The sequence below is a fragment of the Coregonus clupeaformis genome, unplaced genomic scaffold (assembly GCF_020615455.1).
Source record: "Coregonus clupeaformis isolate EN_2021a unplaced genomic scaffold, ASM2061545v1 scaf0931, whole genome shotgun sequence".
In the NCBI taxonomy this organism is placed as follows: domain Eukaryota; kingdom Metazoa; phylum Chordata; class Actinopteri; order Salmoniformes; family Salmonidae; genus Coregonus; species Coregonus clupeaformis.
In genome coordinates this window covers 73309-96649 of record NW_025534385.1, presented here as the reverse complement: position 1 = coordinate 96649, position 23341 = coordinate 73309, and the positions used below count along the sequence as shown (strand labels likewise).

The window sequence follows — 23341 nt, the reverse complement described above, 5'->3', positions numbered from 1 at the left end:
CAGGTGAATATCCTGAGGAGAGGACTGTAGTCTGTCTGTTGCTCTGTCAGAGGTAATGGGACTAACTTCTGCTCTATCAGAGTTAATGGGACTAACTTCTGCTCTATCAGAGTTAATGGTACTAACTGCTGCTCTATCAGAGTTAATGGGACTAACTTCTGCTCTATCAGAGTTAATGGGACTAACTTCTGATCTATCAGAGTTAATGGGACTAACTTCTGCTCTGTCAGAGTTAATGGGACTAACTTCTGCTATGTCAGAGTTAATGGGACTAACTTCTGCTCTATCAGAGTTAATGGGACTAACTTCTGCTCTATCAGAGTTAATGGGACTAACTTCTGCTCTATCAGAGTTAATGGGACTAACTTCTGCTCTATCAGAGTTAATGGGACTAACTTCTGCTCTATCAGAGTTAATATGAATAACTTCTGCTCTATCAGAGTTAATGGGAATAACTTCTGCTATTGAAACAGCCTGGCTAAATGTTTGCCTCCTGCTCATCAAACTGAAGCATATCTTGGTGCAGCAACTCATGAATATCCATGGTCTTACCCGAGAGTCTGTTCTGTGTACATACTGTAATTATCATCTATAGATTGTCCTGTTTATAATTCTGCTCACAACCTTTTGTAACATTTGATAAGATTGACTGGTTTTGTAATGTAGCTTTGTTCAGCAAGGTTGAATGAGTGCTGTCCTAATACGGTCCCCCTTCCTTTCCCTTCGGATGACAATGTTGTTCCCTGTTGTACCCCAATGACTTCCCCCTTTCTTCATTCATCTTTCCTCGCTTCCTCTCTCCTTGGCTTCCCAAACTGCACTGGAGGAGAAGATCCAAGGTCCCTCCCCATCAGACTTCCTTCTCCAATGTGTTTTGAGAAGTGACGGCAAGGAGAGAGGACGTGAGAAATCAAGGAAATACGACTTTGGAAAGACCCTATGTTGTTTGGTTTCCTTAGAGTATAATCTGGAGCCGTGTGAGGACCCCGGGACCCCCAGGTTTGGCTGGCACACAGGCATCAGCTTTGGCATCGGAGACTCGCTGGTTTTTTCCTGCAATACGGGCTATCGCCTACAGGGGGCGGTGGAGATCTGGTGCCTGGGAGGTGGTCGCCGCATGTGGAGTGCCCCTCTGCCAAGGTGTGTGGGTACGTGGTCAGCTGCTTTCATTTGCTTATTGCTTCTGTGTGGACTGTGGATAGGGCAATGCATATACAAGTATATATTTATAGCAGAGGAGAAGGTTGACAACAGGAGGAAATGGATAGCTACTGTATTCTGTATATGGCTTTGGGTAATATGGTCTCAGACAGTGTCCTCGATAATTTTTCTTGCTTCAATCTGTATCTCTATATCTTTATCTCTATAGTCTGTATCTCTCTAGTCTGTATCTCTCTATCTCTATCTCTCTAGTCTGTATCTATCTAGTCTGTATCTCTCTAGTCTCTATCTCTCTAGTCTGTATCTCTCTAGGCTTTATCTCTCTATCTCTATCTCTATAGTCTGTATCTCTCTAGTCTATCTCTCTATCTCTCTAGTCTGTATCTCTCTAGTCTCTATCTCTCTAGTCTCTATCTCTCTAGTCTCCATCTCTCTAGTCTGTACCTCTCTAGTCTGTACCGCTCTAGTCTGTACCTCTCTAGTCTCTATCTCTCTAGTCTCTATCTCTCTAGTCTCTATCTCTCTAGTCTGTACCTCTCTAGTCTGTATCTCTCTAGTCTGTATCTCTCTAGTCTCTATCTCTCTAGTCTCCATCTCTCTAGTCTCTATCTCTCTAGTCTGTACCTCTCTAGTCTGTATCTTTCTAGTCTGTATCTCTCTAGTCTCTATCTCTCTAGTCTCCATCTCTCTAGTCTGTACCTCTCTAGTCTGTACCTCTCTAGTCTTTATCGCTCTAGTCTGTACCTCTCTAGTCTGTATCTCTCTAGTCTGTATCTCTCTAGTCTGTATCTCTCTAGTCTGTATCTCTGTATATCTATCTCTCTATCTCTCTAGTCTGTATCTCTCTATATCTATAATCCTAGTCTCTACAGGTGAAAACTTTAACGTAAGAATAATATATAACCTCTCGAGTGGCGCAGTGGTCTAAGGCACTGCATCACAGTGCTAGCTGTGCCACTAGAGATCCAGGCTCTGTCGTAGCCGGCCGCGACCGGGAGACCCATGGGGAGGCACACAATTAAAAATATTAAAAATATTAAAAATATAAATAAAATCTTGGGACAGATATTGGGACAGAAGTGTATTCAATCTGTTTTCCAACTTGTGATGTTAGACTGATGATGCTACATTACAGGATGAAATGAGACAGACCACAGTACTGATGGTGATGCTACATTACAGTATGAAAAGGAACATACCTTGAAAACTATAGCGATTAGAAATGGGAATTTCGGAATCATTTTGAACTCTAGACTTTTGCACAGTGTAATGATATACTGAATATATCCATTACAGGGAACGTTGCAGACATTGAAGAGAATTCTCTCGTTTGGTCACTTATTCTATGCTGTCTCTTTGTTCCGTAGCGGAGTGCGGCTCAACCGTTTCCAACAGCGAAGGAGTTCTGTTGTCGCCCAACTACCCACTAAACTATGACAACAGCCACGAGTGTGTCTACAGCATTCAGGTAGAGACAGGAAAGGGCATCAACGTCTCAGCAAGCACCTTCCAACTGGCACAAGGAGACATTCTCAAGGTAATACCACCACACAAACCCCCTTTCATTCTTTTATTTCATTCTCAATCTCTCTCCTTCCTTCTCCTCTTATATTCTACCTCTCCCTCTTTCATTGACAATGTATGATAGTAAGATTCTGAGTGTGCCTATACATTCACAGGAGATAAAAACAGTCTGAGATGTTACTGAGATCAGTTTGGAATAAGATACGTGTTGTTTCAAAATCACATAATGACACTTCCATGCTTCTATTTCTGTATGAATAGATTACACAATATCTACATGTGCATACTTCAGCTGCTTTCCTCTCTAGGTATTTAACCACTCTGTATGAATAGATTACACCATATCTACATGTACATACTTCAGCTGCTTTCCTCTCTAGGTATTCAACCACTCTGTATGAATAGATTACACCATATCTTGTTCAGGGTCACCTAGGCGTGACCCTGGACAACACCCTGTCGTTCTCCGCCAACATCAAGGTGGTGACCCGCTCCTGCAGGTTCATGCTCTACAACATTCGGAGAGTACGACCCTGCCTTACACAGGAAGCGGCACAGGTCCTAATCCAGGCACTTGTCATCTCCCGTCTGGACTACTGCAACTCGCTGTTGGCTGGCCTCCCTGCCTGTGCCATTAAACCCCTACAACTCATCCAGAATGCCGCAGCCCGTCTGGTGTTCAACCTTCCCAAGTTCTCTCACGTCACCCCCCTCCTCCGCACACTCCACTGGCTTCCAGTTGAAGCTCGCATCCGCTACAAGACCATGGTGCTTGCCTATGGAGCAGTGAGGGGAATGGCACCTCTGTACCTTCGGGCTCTGATCAGTCCCTACACCCAAACGAGGGCATTGCGTTCATCCACCTCTGGCCTGCTGGCTCCCCTTCCTCTGCGGAAGCATAGTTCCCGCTCAGCCCAGTCAAAACTGTTCGCTGCTCTGGCACCCCAATGGTGGAACAAGCTCCCTCACGACGCCAGGACAGTGGAGTCACTCACCACCTTCCGGAGGCATTTGAAACCCCACCTCTTTAAGGAACACCTGGGATAGGATAAAGTAATCCTTCTACCCCCAAAAAAAAAAAATTGTAAAGTGGTTATCCCACTGGCTATAGGGTGAACGCACCAATTGGTGAGTCGCTCTGGATAAGAGCGTCTGCTAAATGACGTAAATGTGCCCTTGAGCAAGGCACTTAACCCTAATTGCTCCTGTAAGTCGCTCTGGATAAGAGTGTCTGCTAAATGACTAAAATGTAAATGTAAAATGTATATCTACGTGTACATACTTCAGCTCTCTAGGTATTCAACCACTCTGTATGAATAGATTACACCATATCTACATGTACATACTGCAGCTGCTTTCCTCTCTAGGTATTCAACCACTCTGTATGAATAGATTACACCATATCTACATGTACATACTTCAGCTGCTTTCCTCTCTAGGTATTCAACCACTCCATAATAATAGGTTACAGAATATTTACGTAGATGGATGGATGGTGGGTGGATGAATGGATGGATGGATGAATGGATGGATGGATGGATGGATGAATGGATGGATGGATGGATGGATGGATGGATGGATGGATGGATGGATGGATGAATGGATTCATGGATGGATGGATTGGTGGATGGATGAATGGATGGATGGATTTGATGTTAACCCCCTGCTGTCTCCTCTCTGCAGGTCTATGATGGAGGGGACAGTGCTGCCCCTGTCCTGGGTACCTACACCGGCTCCACCATGCTAGGCCTGGTCCTTACCTCCACCTCCAATCATCTGTGGCTGGAGTTCTACTCAGACCAGGAGCACACAGCAGGGGGCTTCAGACTCAGCTACTCCAGTGAGGAACACACACCTTCATCTTCATCTGACTGCGTCTTCAAACAGTGATTTATTTCACTGAGAAATGAGGCCACTGAGTAGGACTCAGTCTGACATGGCACCCTATCCCTCATATGGTGCGCTATGCAGGCTCTGGTTAAACAAAGTGCACTATTTAGGGAATCGGGTGACATTTCAGGACGCAGCCTAACATTTCATTTATCTTGATAATGATGTTCATCCATGCAGCATGGGGGGCTTCCAGAGGAGAAGAAAATGCTTTTTCTGCAATTATTTTTGACTGCGTAACTTGTAGTGTTCCCTGCCTTGTTAAAAGTTTGGAAATATCTGAGAAAATTAGTGTTTTGCAAGTTGTAAGCAGCCTTGCTGCAAGAATAGGGTTGGGTAGAATGCTGTGGGGTTCTCCCATAATTAGCAGGAGAGTTGCTCATCCTTCACCAAGAAAAGTTATATTTGTCTGTTACAGAACAATGCCAAAAGTCCAACTGACAGTTATTGATTCTCAAGTTCAGGTTCAGGATCAGGATCAGGTTCAGGTCTAAGTTCAATTTCAAGACTAAGCTCAATCGTATCTGCTATAATGGATACATTTGAAATCTTACTCACCAGTTTCCCCCCGCCCATCCTGCCATTTGAAATATAACAAACCTGGTCCTAAGATGGAGTAAATGCAGTAAAAATTATTTGTTGTACAGGAAACAGGAACAGACCAGGGTTGGAAGGGTTAGCTTAAATCCTGTCAGAACATGAAATCTGATCATGTTTTTATGGCTGTTAGAGATGGAAGCGTGTAGGTAATTTTCTAAATGTAGGCAGTAACTGTTGTGATTTATCGTGGCCCTGACACTTGTAATACTGTAATAACATATGGCATGGTGCTGTGTGTCTGCTGGGTGGGAGTAAAATGAATCACAGTCACAAATGGCACCCTATTCCCTATATAGTGCACTACTTTTTACCAGAGCCCAACAAAAAGCAGTGCACTTTATAGGGAATAGGGTGTCATTTGGGACACAGCTCTCTGCTGCTTGCTGCTGCCGCATAGCACAGCCTTTTACAGTTAGTTACAACCTGACTGACTGGAGGACAAGACATGACCACAGCCTTTTACAGTTAGTTACAACCTGACTGACTGGAGGAGACTAGACATGACCACAGCCCTTTACAGTTACAACCTGACTGACTGGAGTACTAGACATGACCACAGCCTTTTACAGTTAGTTACAACCTGACTGACTGGAGACTAGACATGACCACAGCCTTTTACAGTTACAACCTGACTGACTGGAGACTAGACATGACCACAGCCCTTTACAGTTACAACCTGACTGACTGGAGGAGACTAGACATGACCACTGCCCTTTACAGTTACAACCTGTCTGACTGGAGACTAGACATGACCACAGCCCTTTACAGTTACATACTGACTGACTGGAGGAGACTAGACATGACCACAGCCCTTTACAGTTACAACCTGACTGACTGGAGACTAGACATGACCACAGCCTTTTACAGTTACAACCTGACTGACTGGAGACTAGACATGACCACAGCCCTTTACAGTTACAACCTGACTGACTGGAGGAGACTAGACATGACCACTGCCCTTTACAGTTACAACCTGTCTGACTGGAGACTAGACATGACCACAGCCCTTTACAGTTACATACTGACTGACTGGAGGAGACTAGACATGACCACAGCCCTTTACAGTTACAACCTGACTGACTGGAGGAGACTAGACATGACCACTGCCCTTTACAGTTACAACCTGTCTGACTGGAGACTAGACATGACCACAGCCCTTTACAGTTACAACCTGACTGACTGGAGACTAGACATGACCACAGCCCTTTACAGTTACAACCTGACTGACTGGAGGACTAGACATGACCACAGCCCTTTACAGTTAGTTACAATCTGACTTACTGGAGACTAGACATGACCACATCCTTTTACGGTTAGTTACAACCTGACTGACTGGAGACTAGACATGACCACAGCCCTTTACAGTTACAACCTGACTGACTGGAGACTAGACATGACCACAGCCCTTTACAGTTACAACCTGACTGACTGGAGACTACACATGACAACAGCCCTTTACAGTTACAACCTGACTGACTGGAAGACTAGACATGACCACAGACCTTTACAGTTACAACCTGACTTACTGGAGACTAGACATTACCACAGCCCTTTACAATTAGTTGCAACCTGACTGACTGGAGACTAGACATGACCACAGCCTTTTACAGTTAGTTACAACCTGACTGACTGGAGACTAGACATGACCACAGCCCTTTACAGTTACAACCTGACTGACTGGAGGACTAGACATGACCACATCCTTTTACAGTTACAACCAGACTGACTGGAGACTAGACATGACCACAGCCCTTTACAGTTACAACCTGACTGACTGGAGGACTAGACATGACCACAGCCTTTTACAGTTAGTTACAACCTGACTGACTGGAGACTAGACATGACCACAGCCCTTTACAGTTACAACCTGACTGACTGGATGACTAGACATGACCACAGCCCTTTACAGTTACAACCTGACTGACTGGAGGACTAGACATGACCACAGCCTTTTACAGTTAGTTACAACCTGACTGACTGGAGACTAGACATGACCACATCCCTTTACAGTTACAACCTGACTAACTGGAAACTAGACATGACCACAGCCTTTTTCAGTTAGTTACAACCTGACTGACTGGAGGACTACATTTACATTTACATTTACGTCATTTAGCAGACGCTCTTATCCAGAGCGACTTACAAATTGGTGCATTCACCTTATAGCCAGTGGGATAACCACTTTACAAATGTATTTATTTATTTATTTATTTTTGGGGGTGGGGTGGGGTAAGGGGGGGGGTAGAAGGATTACTTTATCCTATCCCAGGTATTCCTTAAAGAGGTGGGTTTCAAGTGTCTCCGGAAGGTGGTGAGTGACTCCGCTGTCCTGGCGTCGTGAGGGAGCTTGTTCCACCATTGGGGTGCCAGAGCAGCGAACAGTTTTGACTGGGCTGAGCGGGAACAGTGCTTCCGCAGAGGAAGGGGGGCCAGCAGGCCAGAGGTGGATGAACGCAATGCCCTCGTTTGGGTGTAGGGACTGACCAGAGCCTGAAGGTACGGAGGTGCCGTTCCCCTCACAGCTCCGTAGGCAAACACCATGATCTTGTAGCAGATGCGAGCTTCAACTGGAAGCCAGTGGAGTGTGCGGCGGAGCGGGGTGGCGTGAGAGAACTTGGGAAGGTTGAACACCAGACGGGCTGCGGCATTCTGGATGAGTTGTAGGGGTTTAATGGCACAGGCAGGGAGCCCAGCCAACAGCGAGTTGCAGTAATCCAGACGGGGAGATGACAAGTGCCTGGATTAGGACCTGTGCAAGGTAGGGTCGTACTCTGCGAATGTTGTAGAGTATGAACCTACAGGATCGGGTCACCGCCTTGATGTTAGCGGATAACGACAGGGTGTTGTCCAGGGTCACGCCAATGCTCTTCGCACTCTGGGAGGGACGACACAACAGAGTTGTCAACCGTGATGGCGAGGTCATGGAACGGGCAGTCCTTCCTGGGGAGGAAGAGCAGCTCCGTCTTGCCGAGGTTCAGCTTGAGGTGGTGATCCGTCATCCACACTGATATGTCTGCCAGACATGCAGAGATGCGATTCGCCACCTGGTTATCAGAAGGGGGAAAGGAGAAGATTAGTTGTGTGTCGTCTGCGTAGCAATGATAGGAGAGGCCATGTGAGGATATGACAGAGCCAAGTGATTTGGTGTATAGCGAGAATAGGAGAGGGCCTAGAACTGAGCCCTGGGGGACACCAGTGGTGAGAGCACGTGGTGCTTAGACAGATTCTCGCCACGCCACTTGGTATGAGCAACCGGTCAGGTAGGATGCAATCCACGAGTGAGCCGCGCCGGAGATGCCCAACTCGGAGAGGGTGGAGAGGAGGATCTGATGGTTTCACAGTATCAAAGGCAGCAGACAGGTCTAGAAGGACAAGAGCAGAGGAGAGAGAGTTAGCTTTAGCAGTGCGGAGAGCCTCCGTGACACAGAGAAGAGCAGTCTCAGTTGAATGACCAGTCTTGAAACCTGACTGGTTTGGATCAAGAAGGTCATTCTGAGAGAGATAGCAAGAGAGTTGGCTAAAGACGGCACGCTCAAGAGTTTTGGAGAGAAAAGAAAGAAGGGATACTGGTCTGTAGTTGTTGACATCAGAGGGATCGAGTGTTGGTTTTTTGAGAAGGGGTGCAACTCTCGCTCTCTTGAAGACGGAAGGGACATAGCCAGCGGTCAAGGATGAGTTGATGAGCGAGGTGAGGTAAGAGAGAAGGTCACCGGAGATGGTCTGGAGAAGAGAGGAGGGGATAGGGTCAAGCAGGCAGGTTGTTGGGCGGCCAGCCGTCACAATTCGCAAGATTTTATCTGGAGAGAGAGGGGAGAAAGAAGTCAAAGCATAGGGTAGGGCAGTGTGAGCAGGACCAGCAGTGTCATTTGACTTAACAAACGAGGATCGGATGTCGTCAACCTTCTTTTCAAAATGGTTGACGAAGTCATCCACAGAGAGGGGGGGGCGGAGGATTCAGCAGGGAGGAGAAGGTAGCAAAGAGCTTCCTAGGGTTAGAGGCAGATGCTTGGAATTTAGAGTGGTAGAAAGTGGCTTTAGCAGCAGAAACAGATGAAGAAAATATAGAGAGGAGGGAGTGAAAAGATGCCAGGTCCGCAGAGAGTCTAGTTTTCCTCCATTTCCGCTCGGATGCCTGGAGCCCTGTTCTGTGAGCTCGCAATGAGTCATCAAGCCACGGAGCAGGAGGGGAGGACCGAGCCGGCCGGGAGGATAGGGGACATAGAGCGTCAAAGGATGCAGAAAGGGAGGAGAGGAGGGTTGAGGAGGCAGAATCAGGAGATTGGAGGGAGAATGATTGAGCAGAGGGAAGAGATGATAGGATGGAAGAGGAGAGAGTAGCGGGAGAGAGAGAGAGTGAAGGTTGCGACGGCGCATTACCATCTGAGTAGGGGCAGAGTGAGTAGTGTTGGAGGAGAGCGAGAGAGAAAAGGATAAAAAGTAGTGGTCGGAGACATGGAGGGGAGTTGCAGTGAGTAGACATGACCACAGCCCTTTACAGTTACAACCTGACTGACTGGAGACTACACATGACCACAGCCCTTTACAGTTACAACCTGACTAACTGGAGACTAGACATTACCACAGCCCTTTACAATTAGTTGCAACCTGACTGACTGGAGACTAGACATGACCACAGCCTTTTACAGTTAGTTACAACCTGACTGACTGGAGACTAGACATGACCACAGCCCTTTACAGTTACAACCTGACTGACTGGAGGACTAGACATGACCACATCCTTTTACAGTTACAACCAGACTGACTGGAGATTAGACATGACCACAGCCCTTTACAGTTACAACCTGACTGACTGGAGGACTAGACATGACCACAGCCTTTTACAGTTAGTTACAACCTGACTGACTGGAGACTAGACATGACCACAGCCCTTTACAGTTACAACCTGACTGACTGGAGGACTAGACATGACCACAGCCCTTTACAGTTACAACCTGACTGACTGGAGGACTAGACATGACCACAGCCTTTTACAGTTAGTTACAACCTGACTGACTGGAGACTAGACATGACCACATCCCTTCACAGTTACAACCTGACTAACTGGAAACTAGACATGACCACAGCCTTTTTCAGTTAGTTACAACCTGACTGACTGGAGGACTACATTTACATTTACATTTACGTCATTTAGCAGACGCTCTTATCCAGAGCGACTTACAAATTGGTGCATTCACCTTATAGCCAGTGGGATAACCACTTTACAAATGTATTTATTTATTTATTTATTTTTGGGGGTGGGGTGGGGTAAGGGGGGGGTAGAAGGATTACTTTATCCTATCCCAGGTATTCCTTAAAGAGGTGGGTTTCAAGTGTCTCCGGAAGGTGGTGAGTGACTCCGCTGTCCTGGCGTCGTGAGGGAGCTTGTTCCACCATTGGGGTGCCAGAGCAGCGAACAGTTTTGACTGGGCTGAGCGGGAACAGTGCTTCCGCAGAGGTAGGGGGGCCAGCAGGCCAGAGGTGGATGAACGCAATGCCCTCGTTTGGGTGTAGGGACTGACCAGAGCCTGAAGGTACGGAGGTGCCGTTCCCCTCACAGCTCCGTAGGCAAACACCATGATCTTGTAGCAGATGCGAGCTTCAACTGGAAGCCAGTGGAGTGTGCGGCGGAGCGGGGTGACGTGAGAGAACTTGGGAAGGTTGAACACCAGACGGGCTGCGGCATTCTGGATGAGTTGTAGGGGTTTAATGGCACAGGCAGGGAGCCCAGCCAACAGCGAGTTGCAGTAATCCAGACGGGAGATGACAAGTGCCTGGATTAGGACCTGTGCAAGGTAGGGTCGTACTCTGCGAATGTTGTAGAGTATGAACCTACAGGATCGGGTCACCGCCTTGATGTTAGCGGATAACGACAGGGTGTTGTCCAGGGTCACGCCAATGCTCTTCGCACTCTGGGAGGACGACACAACAGAGTTGTCAACCGTGATGGCGAGGTCATGGAACGGGCAGTCCTTCCTGGGGAGGAAGAGCAGCTCCGTCTTGCCGAGGTTCAGCTTGAGGTGGTGATCCGTCATCCACACTGATATGTCTGCCAGACATGCAGAGATGCGATTCGCCACCTGGTTATCAGAAGGGGGAAAGGAGAAGATTAGTTGTGTGTCGTCTGCGTAGCAATGATAGGAGAGGCCATGTGAGGATATGACAGAGCCAAGTGATTTGGTGTATAGCGAGAATAGGAGAGGGCCTAGAACTGAGCCCTGGGGGACACCAGTGGTGAGAGCACGTGGTGCTTAGACAGATTCTCGCCACGCCACTTGGTATGAGCAACCGGTCAGGTAGGATGCAATCCACGAGTGAGCCGCGCCGGAGATGCCCAACTCGGAGAGGGTGGAGAGGAGGATCTGATGGTTTCACAGTATCAAAGGCAGCAGACAGGTCTAGAAGGACAAGAGCAGAGGAGAGAGAGTTAGCTTTAGCAGTGCGGAGAGCCTCCGTGACACAGAGAAGAGCAGTCTCAGTTGAATGACCAGTCTTGAAACCTGACTGGTTTGGATCAAGAAGGTCATTCTGAGAGAGATAGCAAGAGAGTTGGCTAAAGACGGCACGCTCAAGAGTTTTGGAGAGAAAAGAAAGAAGGGATACTGGTCTGTAGTTGTTGACATCAGAGGGATCGAGTGTTGGTTTTTTTGAGAAGGGGTGCAACTCTCGCTCTCTTGAAGACGGAAGGGACATAGCCAGCGGTCAAGGATGAGTTGATGAGCGAGGTGAGGTAAGGGAGAAGGTCACCGGAGATGGTCTGGAGAAGAGAGGAAGGGATAGGGTCAAGCAGGCAGGTTGTTGGGGCGGCCAGCCGTCCAGTCGCAAGATTTTATCTGGAGAGAGAGGGGAGAAAGAAGTCAAAGCATAGGGTAGGGCAGTGTGAGCAGGACCAGCAGTGTCATTTGACTTAACAAACGAGGATCGGATGTCGTCAACCTTCTTTTCAAAATGGTTGACGAAGTCATCCACAGAGAGGGGGGCGGAGGATTCAGCAGGGAGGAGAAGGTAGCAAAGAGCTTCCTAGGGTTAGAGGCAGATGCTTGGAATTTAGAGTGGTAGAAAGTGGCTTTAGCAGCAGAAACAGATGAAGAAAATATAGAGAGGAGGGAGTGAAAAGATGCCAGGTCCGCAGAGAGTCTAGTTTTCCTCCATATCCGCTCGGATGCCTGGAGCCCTGTTCTGTGAGCTCGCAATGAGTCATCAAGCCACGGAGCAGGAGGGGAGGACCGAGCCGGCCGGGAGGATAGGGGACATAGAGCGTCAAAGGATGCAGAAAGGGAGGAGAGGAGGGTTGAGGAGGCAGAATCAGGAGATTGGAGGGAGAATGATTGAGCAGAGGGAAGAGATGATAGGATGGAAGAGGAGAGAGTAGCGGGAGAGAGAGAGAGCGAAGGTTGCGACGGCGCATTACCATCTGAGTAGGGGCAGAGTGAGTAGTGTTGGAGGAGAGCGAGAGAGAAAAGGATAAAAAGTAGTGGTCGGAGACATGGAGGGGAGTTGCAGTGAGTAGACATGACCACAGCCCTTTACAGTTACAACCTGACTGACTGGAGACTAGACATGACCACAGCCCTTTACAGTTACAACCTGACTAACTGGAGACTAGACATGACCACATCCCTTTACAGTTACAACCTGACTGACTGGAAGACTAGACATGACCACAGCCCTTTACAGTTACAACCTGACTGACTGGAGGAGACATGACCACATCCCTTTACAGTTACAACTTGACTGACTGGATGACTACACATGACCACAGTCAAGATCAAGCCATGGCCTACAGTTTCTGAAAATGGGTATGAATTTACTAACCATACAGGACAACAGCTACCATCCATATAGGACAGGACAGCATGTGCCATCCATACAGGACAGGACAGCAGCTACCATCCATACAGGACAGGACAGCAGCTACCATCCATACAGGACAGGACAACAGCTACCATCCATAGAGAACAGGACAGTGGCTACCATCCATAGAGAACAGGACAGTAGCTACCATCCATAGAGAACAGGACAGTAGCTACCATCAATACAAGACAGCAGCTACCATCCATACAGGACATCAGCTACCATCCATACAGGACAGGACAGCAGCTACCATCCATACAGGACAGGACATTAGCTACCATCCATACAGAACAACAGCTACCATCCATACAGAACAGCAGCTACCATCCATACAGGACTGGACAGCAGCTACCATCCATACAGGACAGCAGCTACCATCAATACAGGACAGGACTGCAGCTACCATCCATATTGGACAGCAGCTACCATCAATACAGGACTGGGCAGCAGCTACCATCCATACAGGACAAGACAGCAGCTACCATCCATACAGGACAGTAGCTACCATCCATACAGGACAGCAGCTACCATCCATATAGGACAAGACAGCAGCTACCATCCATACAGGACAGTAGCTACCATCTATACAAGACAGGACAGCAGCTACCATCCATCCATACAGGACAGCAACTACCATCCATACAGGACAGGACAGCAGCTACCATCCATACAGGATAGGACAGCAGCTACCATCCATACAGGACAGGACAGCAGCTACCATCCATCCATACAGGACATCAACTACCATCCATACAGGACAGGACAGCAGCTACCATCCATTCAGGAGAGCAGCTACCATCCTTACAGGACAGGACAGGACAGCAGCTACCATCCATACAGGACAGCAGCTACCATCCATACAGGAAAGCAGCTACCATCCATACAGGACAGGACAGCCGCTACCATCCATACAGGACAGCAGCTACCATCCATACAGGACAGGACAGCAGCTAACATCCATACAGGACAGGACAGCAGCTACCATCCATACAGGACAGGACAGCAGCTACCATCCATCCATACAGGACAGCACCTACCATCCATACAGGACAGGACGGCAGCTACCATCCATACAGGACTGCAGCTACCATCTATACAGGACAGGACAGCACCTACCATCCATACAGGACAGGACAGGATCTACCATCCATACAGGACAGGACAGCATCTACCATCCTTACAGGACAGCAGCTACCATCCATACAGGACAGGACAGCAGCTAACATCCATACAGGACAGGACAGCAGCTACCATCCATACAGGACAGGACAGCAGCTACCATCCATCCATACAGGACAGCACCTACCATCCATACAGGACAGGACGGCAGCTACCATCCATACAGGACTGCAGCTACCATCTATACAGGACAGGACAGCACCTACCATCCATACAGGACAGGACAGGATCTACTATCCATACAGGACAGCAGCTAATATCCATACAGGACAAGACAGCAGCCACCATCCATAAGGACAACAGCTACCAACCATTCAGGACAGGACATCAGCTACCATAAACAACAGGACAGCACCTACCATCCATACAGGACAGGACAGCAGCTACCAACCATACAGGACAGGACATCAGCTACCATCCATACAGGACAGGACAGCAGCTACCATCCATACAGGACAGGACATTAGCTACCATCCATACAGAACAACAGCTACCATCCATACAGAACAGCAGCTACCATCCATACAGGACTGGACAGCAGCTACCATCCATACAGGACAGCAGCTACCATCAATACAGGACAGGACTGCAGCTACCATCCATATTGGACAGCAGCTACCATCAATACAGGACTGGGCAGCAGCTACCATCCATACAGGACAAGACAGCAGCTACCATCCATACAGGACAGTAGCTACCATCCATACAGGACAGCAGCTACCATCCATATAGGACAAGACAGCAGCTACCATCCATACAGGACAGTAGCTACCATCTATACAAGACAGGACAGCAGCTACCATCCATCCATACAGGACAGCAACTACCATCCATACAGGACAGGACAGCAGCTACCATCCATACAGGATAAGGACAGCAGCTACCATCCATACAGGACAGGACAGCAGCTACCATCCATCCATACAGGACATCAACTACCATCCATACAGGACAGGACAGCAGCTACCATCCATTCAGGAGAGCAGCTACCATCCTTACAGGACAGGACAGGACAGCAGCTACCATCCATACAGGACAGCAGCTACCATCCATACAGGAAAGCAGCTACCATCCATACAGGACAGGACAGCCGCTACCATCCATACAGGACAGCAGCTACCATCCATACAGGACAGGACAGCAGCTAACATCCATACAGGACAGGACAGCAGCTACCATCCATACAGGACAGGACAGCAGCTACCATCCATCCATACAGGACAGCACCTACCATCCATACAGGACAGGACGGCAGCTACCATCCATACAGGACTGCAGCTACCATCTATACAGGACAGGACAGCACCTACCATCCATACAGGACAGGACAGGATCTACCATCCATACAGGACAGGACAGCATCTACCATCCTTACAGGACAGCAGCTACCATCCATACAGGACAGGACATCAGCTAACATCCATACAGGACAGGACAGCAGCTACCATCCATACAGGACAGGACAGCAGCTACCATCCATCCATACAGGACAGCACCTACCATCCATACAGGACAGGACGGCAGCTACCATCCATACAGGACTGCAGCTACCATCTATACAGGACAGGACAGCACCTACCATCCATACAGGACAGGACAGGATCTACTATCCATACAGGACAGCAGCTAATATCCATACAGGACAAGACAGCAGCCACCATCCATAAGGACAACAGCTACCAACCATTCAGGACAGGACATCAGCTACCATAAACAACAGGACAGCACCTACCATCCATACAGGACAGGACAGCAGCTACCAACCAAACAGGACAGGACAGCAGCTACCATCCATACAGGACAGGACAGCAGCTATCATCCATACAGGACAGCAGCTACCATCCATACAGGACAGGACAGCATCTACCATCCATACAGGATAGGACAGCAGCTACCATCCATACAGGATAGGACAGCAGCTACCATCCATCCATACAGGACAGCAACTACCATCCATACAGGACAGGACAGCAGCTACCATCCATTCAGGAGAGCAGCTACCATCCATAGAGGACAGGACAGGACAGCAGCTACCATCCATACAGGACAGCAGCTACCATCCATACAGGACAGCAACTACCATCCATACAGGACAGGACAGCAGCAACAATCCATACAGGACAGCAGCTACAATCCATACAGGACAGCAGCTACAAACCATACAGGACAGCACCTACCATCCATACAGGACAGGACGGCAGCTACCATCCATACAGGACTGCAGCTACCATCCATACAGGACAGGACAGCACCTACCATCCATACAGGACAGGACAGGATCTACCAATCCATACAGGACAGGACAGCATCTACCATCCTTACAGGACAGCAGCTACCATCCATACAGGACAGCATCTACCATCCATACAGGACAGGACAGCAGCTAATATCCATACAGGACAGGACAGCAGCTACCATCCATACAGGACAGGACAGCATCTACCATCCATACAGGACAGCAGCTAATATCCATACAGGACAAGACAGCAGCCACCATCCATAAGGACAACAGCTACCAACCATACAGGACAGGACATCAGCTACCATCCAAACAGGACAGCAGCTACCATCCATACAGGACAGCACCTACCAGCCATACAGGACAGGACAACATCTACCATCCATATTGGACAGCATCTACCATCCATACAGGACAGGACAGCATCTACCATCCATACCGGACAGGACAGCAGCTACCATCCATACAGGACAGGACATCAGCTACCATCCATACAGGACAGGACAGCAGCTACCATCCATACAGGACAGGACAGCAGCTTCCATCCATACAGGACAGCAGCTACCATCAATACAGGACAGGACAGCAGCTACCATCCATACAGGACAGGACAGCAGCTACCACCATACAGGACAGGACAGCATCTACCATCCATTCAGGGTAGGACATTATCTACCATCCATACAGGACAAGACAGCAGCTACCATCCATACAGGACAGGACAGCATCTACCATCCATTCAGGACAGGACAGCATCTACCATCCATACAGGACAGGACATCAGCTACCATCCATACTGGACAGCAGCTACCATCCATACAGGACAGGACAGCATCTACCATCCATACAGGACAGGACAGCAGCTACCATCCATACAGGACAGCAGCTACCATCCATACAGGACAGCAGCTACCATCCATACAGGACAGGACATAATCTACCATCCATGCAGGACAGGACAGGATCTACCATCCATACAGGACAGCATCTACCATCCATACAGGACAGGACAGCAGCTATTTGTCGCTCAACTATTTGATTTGATTTGAAGTCATTTAGCATGCTGAACTACCCCAGGAAATATCAGTAGCCTCGTCAAACTGCATACTGTGCCAATTTTCACACGCTGACCGATGCGAGGTAGGCGGCCTGTTCCTGATCTTGCACATAAATTATGTGCTGCACCTTCAGCTTTCAAATGCTGAAATGGCTTGCGTGATATTAGGCTTCATTACTTGAGTGACATCCTATGTCATTTGCTAGGTTATTGTTATCTATGTGCTGAAGATGTTGTTTTACCGGAATAAAAGTAAGCTACCGGAGACACAACTCTAATCTGGCTATAGCCTACCTGATAAACAGGGTTACAATATATTTTATTTAGATTGTTCAGGTTCACCATTAGCAATAGTTTTGGTTGTTTTGCTTTAAACAATCAGTGTATATGGTCATTTTTAGATATACAGTGGCTTGCGAAAGCATTCACCCCCCTTGGCATTTTTCCTATTTTGTTGCCTTACAACCTGGAATTAAAATTGATGTTTGGGGGGTTTGTATAATTTGATGTACACAACATACCTACCACTTTGAAGATGCAAAATATTTTTTTTTGTGAAACAAACAAGAAATAAGACAAAAAAACTGAAAACTATTCACCCCCCCCAAAGTCAATACTTTGTAGAGCCACCTTTTGCAGCAATTACAGCTGCAAGACTCTTGGTGTATGTCTCCATAAGCTTGGCATATCTAGCCATTTTGCGCATTCTTCAAGGCAAAACTGCTCCAACTCCTTCAAGTTGGATGGGTTCCGCTGGTGTACAGCAATCTTTAAGTCATACCACATATTCTCAATTGGATTGAGGTCTGGGCTTTGACTAGGCCATTCCAAGACATGTAAATGTTTCCCCTTAAACCACTCGAGTGTTGCTTTAGCAGTATGCTTAGGGTCGTTGTCCTGCTGGAAGGTGAACCTCCGTCCCAGTCTCAAATCTCTGGAAGACTGAAACAGGTTTCCCTCAAAAATGTCCCTGTATTTAGCGCCATCCATCATTCCTTCAATTTTGACCAGTTTCCTAGTCCCTGCCGATGAAAAACATCCCCATGCTGTCACCACCATGCTTCACTGTGGGGATGGTGTTCTCGGGGTGATGAGAGGTGTTGGGTTTGCGCCAGACATAGCGTTTTCCTTGATGGCCAAAAAGCTGAATTTTAGGCTCATCTGACCAGAGTACCTTCTTCCATATGTTTGGGGAGTCTCCCACAAGGCTTTTGGCAAACACCAAACTTGTTTGCTTATTTTTTCTTTAAGCAATGGCTTTTTATCTGGCCCCTCTTCCATAAAGCCCAGCTCTGTGCAGTGTACGGCTTAAAGTGGTCCTATGGACGGATACTCCAATCTCCGCTGTGGAGCTTTGCAGCTCCATCAGGGTTATCATGGTCTCTTTGTTGCCTCTCTGATTAATGCCCTCCTTGCCTGGTCTGTGAGTTTTGGTGGGCGGCCCTCTCTTGGCAGGTTTGTTGTGGTGCCATATTCTTTCAAAAAAAATTAATAATGGATTTAATGGTGCTCCGTGGGATGTTCTAAGTTTCAGATATTTTTTTATAAGCCAACCCTGGTCTGTACTTCTCCACAACTTTGTCCCTGACCTATTTGGAGAGCATTGTGCCACTTTCTTGGTGGTGCCCCTTGCTTAGTGATGTTGCAGACTCTTGGGCCTTTCAGAACAGGTGTATATATACTGAGATCATGTGACAGATCATGTGACACTTAGATTGCACACAGGTGGACTTTATTTAACTAATTACGTGACTTCTGAAGGTAATTGGTTGCACCAGATATTATTTAGGGGCTTCATAGCAAAGGGAGTGAATACATATGCATGCACCACTTTTCTGTAATTTATTTGCATTTTTTTAAACAAGTTATTTTTTTTTATTTCACTTCAACAATTTGGACTATTTTGTGTATGTCCATTACATGAAATCCAAATAAAAATCCATTTAAATTACAGGTTGTAATGCAACAAAATAGGAAAAACACCAAGGGGGATGAATACTTTTGCAAGGCACTGTACAGGGTAAAGTTTATAATTTCATAACAAGGACAGCAATCACATTTCCGAGGTGCACTGCATGGCCAAAGTGAGACAGAAAATCACTCAGTAAAAACGTCCAAACGGTCAAAACCATTAGATTTCGAGACAGGGGTGAAATCCAAAGTTGAGCTAAACACTCTTAGAAAAAAAGGTGCTATCTAGAACCTGAAAGGGTTCTCCGGCTGTCCCCATAGGAGAACCCTTTGAAGAACATTTACATTTACATTTAAGTCATTTAGCAGATGCTCTTATCCAGAGCGACTTACAAATTGGTGCATTCAACTTAGGATAGCCAGTGGGACAACCACTCCCTTTTTTATTTTATTTTGTAAATTGTTTTATCTTTTTATTTTTTATGGGGGGGTGGGGGAGGGGGGGTAGAAGGATTACTGTTATACTATTCCAGGTATTCCTTAGAGGTAGGGTTCCAGGTAGAACGCTATTGGGTTACATGTAGAACCCTTTCCCCAGAGGGTTCTACATGGAACCCAAAAGAGTTCTTCCCTGGAACCAAAAGGGTTCTACCTGGAACCAAAAAGGGTTCTTCAAAGGGTTCTCCGATGGGGACAGCCGGAGAGCAGAAGAACCCTTTTGGAACCCATATTTCTAACCGTATACTGTATATCCGTTGGCTATATCATAGCTAATTTGTTAAACAATAAATATTGATACAACTATTAATCTGCAAATATTACAAGTTAATTAGTTTGTGATGGTGATTTCAGAACCAAAAACATGTGCTACAATGCCCCCCCCCCCAAAAAAAAAAAAAAAAATCTGATAGTGGTAGATGGGTGGTAGATGTCTAGTCTCCTTTGTGGCTCTAATCTGATAGTGGTAGTGGGGTGGTAGATGTATATTCTCTCTTATGGCTCTAATCTGATAGTGGTAGTGGGGTGGTAGAGGTCTAGTCTCCTTTTATGGCTCTAATCTGATAGTGGGGGGGGGTAGGTGTCTAGTCTCCCCTATGGCTCTAATCTGATAGTGGTAGTGGGGTGGTAGATGTCTAGTCTCCCCTATGGCTCTAATCTGATAGTGGTAGTGGGGTGGTAGATGTCTTGTCTCCATTATGGCTCAGATTGGGGGCTTACACAGTACATACACCACAGACATACAGTACCAGTCAAAAGTTTGGACACACCTACTCATTCAAGGGTTTTTCTTTATTTTTACTATTTTCTACATTGTAGAATAATAGTGAAGACATCAAAACTATGAAATAACACATATTGAATCATGTAGTAACCACACAAGTGTTAAACAAATCAAAATATATGTTATATTTGAGATTGTTCAAAGTAGCCAAGCTTTGATGGCAGCTTTGCACACTCTTGACATTCTCTTAACCAGCTGGAATGTGTAGGTGTGTCCAAACTTTTGACTGGTACTGTACATAATTTACACACACACACACACACACACACACACACACACACACACACACACACACACACACACACACACACACACACACAAACACACAGAAGTCAGCTCAGACAGATCCAGCTCAGAGAGGCCCAGCTCATGAGCTCCATCAGCAGCAGATTTTAATTTAGAATGGAAAATGAATGTGTTTATGCAACAAATGTTAGTCCATCAAACCAAATCACACCGAATTGTTTCTAACTAAAGCTTATCGTTCCAGCATGGTATCGGAGCCCATGTATCTAGATACATGAAAGGGAAAGATGCTCATCCCCAACACATAGGGTTAAGATGCACATCCCTAACACATAGGGTTAAGATGCTCATCCCTAACACATAGGGTTAAGATGTACATCCCTAACACATAGGGTTAATATGCACATCCCCAACACATAGGGTTTATATGCACATCCCCAACACATAGGGTTAAGATGCTCATCCCCAACACATAGGGTTAAGATGCACATCCTTAACACATAGGGCTAAGATGCACATCCCTAACACATAGGGTTAAGATACACATCCCCAACACATAGGGTTAAGATGCTCATCCCTAACACATAGGGTTAATATGCACATCCCCAACACAAAGGGTTAAGATTGATTGGAATGCCCTTTTGTTCTGAGCAGTGTTTATTTCCCCACTGTTATGATGAGCCGTAACCTATAGCAATTCTCAATCCCGCTAACCAGTCACAGTCAATTGAGCAGTTAATTAGCTAGCTGTAATTGTTCTGTCTGTCCAGAAAGGATATTTCCCTGCCAACTCATATAATGTGACTTTAGGTCCATCATTATGTTCTGGAGCAGGACATGAATCCCATACCTCAATCAATAAGGCTTCGTCCCAAATGGTACCCTAGTCTCTATATAGTGCACTACTTTTAACCAGAGTATCGGTTGCCATTTAGGACGCGGTTAATGTCTTTACCACGGGGGGTTGGTGGCACCTTAATTTGGGAGGAAGGGCTCGTGGTAATGGCTGGAGCGGAATGAGTGGAATGGTAGCAAACATTGTTTTCAATGTGTTTGATGCCATTCCATTCACTCCGTTCCAGACATTATTATGAGCTGTCCTCCACTCAGCAGCCTCCACTGGTCTTTACAATGCAGATAAATGAGAATATGTCACTGTGTTGAACTATGGCTGGTTTCCAGAACACTTACTAGTTGAAATGCCAACACGTCGTTTTTTTTTTGTGTGTGTGTGTGTCCTTGTGTGTGGGTGTGTGTATGTGTGGTCTCGAGGAGTGCAGCCATAATGTGAGCGTGTGTGTGTGTGTGTGTGTGTGTGTGTGTGTGTGTGTGTCTCTAGGATGGTCTCCGTAATGTGTGTGCTCTGGGTTGGTCTCCGTAATGTGTGTAGTCTCTAGGATGGTCTCCATAATGTGTGTGGTCTCTAGGATGGTCTCCATAATGTGTGTGGTCTCTAGGATGGTCTCCATAATGTGTGTGGTCTCTAGGATGGTCTCCATAATGTGTGTGGTCTCTAGGATGGTCTCCACAATGTATGTGGTCTCTGGGTTGGTCTCCATAATGTGTGTGGTCTCTAGGATGGTCTCCATAATGTGTGTGGTCTCTAGGATGGTCTCCACAATGTATGTGGTCTCTGGGTTGGTCTCCATAATGTGTGTGGTCTCTGGGATGGTCTCCATAATGTGTGTGGTCTCTGGGTTGGTCTCCAAATGTGTGTGGTCTCTAGGATGGTCTCCATAATGTGGGTGGTCTCTAGGATGGTCTCCATAATGTGTGTGGTCTCTAGGATGGTCTCCATAATGTGTGTGGTCTCTAGGATGGTCTCCATAATGTGTGTGGTCTCTAGGATGGTCTCCATAATGTGTGTGGTCTCTATGATGGTCTCCATAATGTGTGTGGTCTCTAGGTTGGTCTCCATAATGTGTGTGGTCTCTAGGATGGTCTCCAGCAATAATGTGTGTGTGGCCTCTAGGATGGTCTCCATAATGTGTGTGGTTTCTAGGTTGGTCTCCATAATGTGTGTGGTTTCTAGGATGGTCTCGGTAATGTGTGTGGTCTCTAGGTTGGTCTCCGTAATATGTGTGGTCTCTAGGATGGTCTCCATAATGTGTGTGGTCTCTAGGATGGTCTCCATAATGTGTGTGGTCGCTAGGTTGGTCTCCATAATGTGTGTGGTCTCTAGGATGGTCTCCACCCATAATGTGTGTGTGGTCTCTAGGATGGTCTCCATAATGTGTGTGGTCTCAAGGATGGTCTCCATAATGTGTGTGGTCTCTGGGATGGTCTCCATAATGTGTGTGGTCTCTAGGATGGTCTCCGTAATGTGTGTGGTCTCTGGGATGGTCTCCATAATGTGTGTGGTGTCTGAAATGGTCTCCATAATGTGTGTGGTCTCTTGGAT

The 23341-nt window shown here is 47.0% G+C and overlaps 1 protein-coding gene across 1 annotated transcript in view; it reads left to right on the top strand.

Annotated features, from left to right (window-relative positions):
* The window catches only part of LOC121585399 (CUB and sushi domain-containing protein 3-like), a gene marked incomplete at both ends in the record, with an annotated part of 156664 nt that overhangs the window by 104107 nt on the left and 29216 nt on the right, over positions 1 to 23341 (top strand). Inside the window, 3 exons of the mRNA XM_045217134.1 lie at positions 960 to 1148; positions 2529 to 2698; positions 4369 to 4525. Of these exons, the coding sequence (XP_045073069.1) occupies positions 960 to 1148; positions 2529 to 2698; positions 4369 to 4525 (516 nt within the window). The remainder of the gene's footprint in view (positions 1 to 959; positions 1149 to 2528; positions 2699 to 4368; positions 4526 to 23341) is intronic.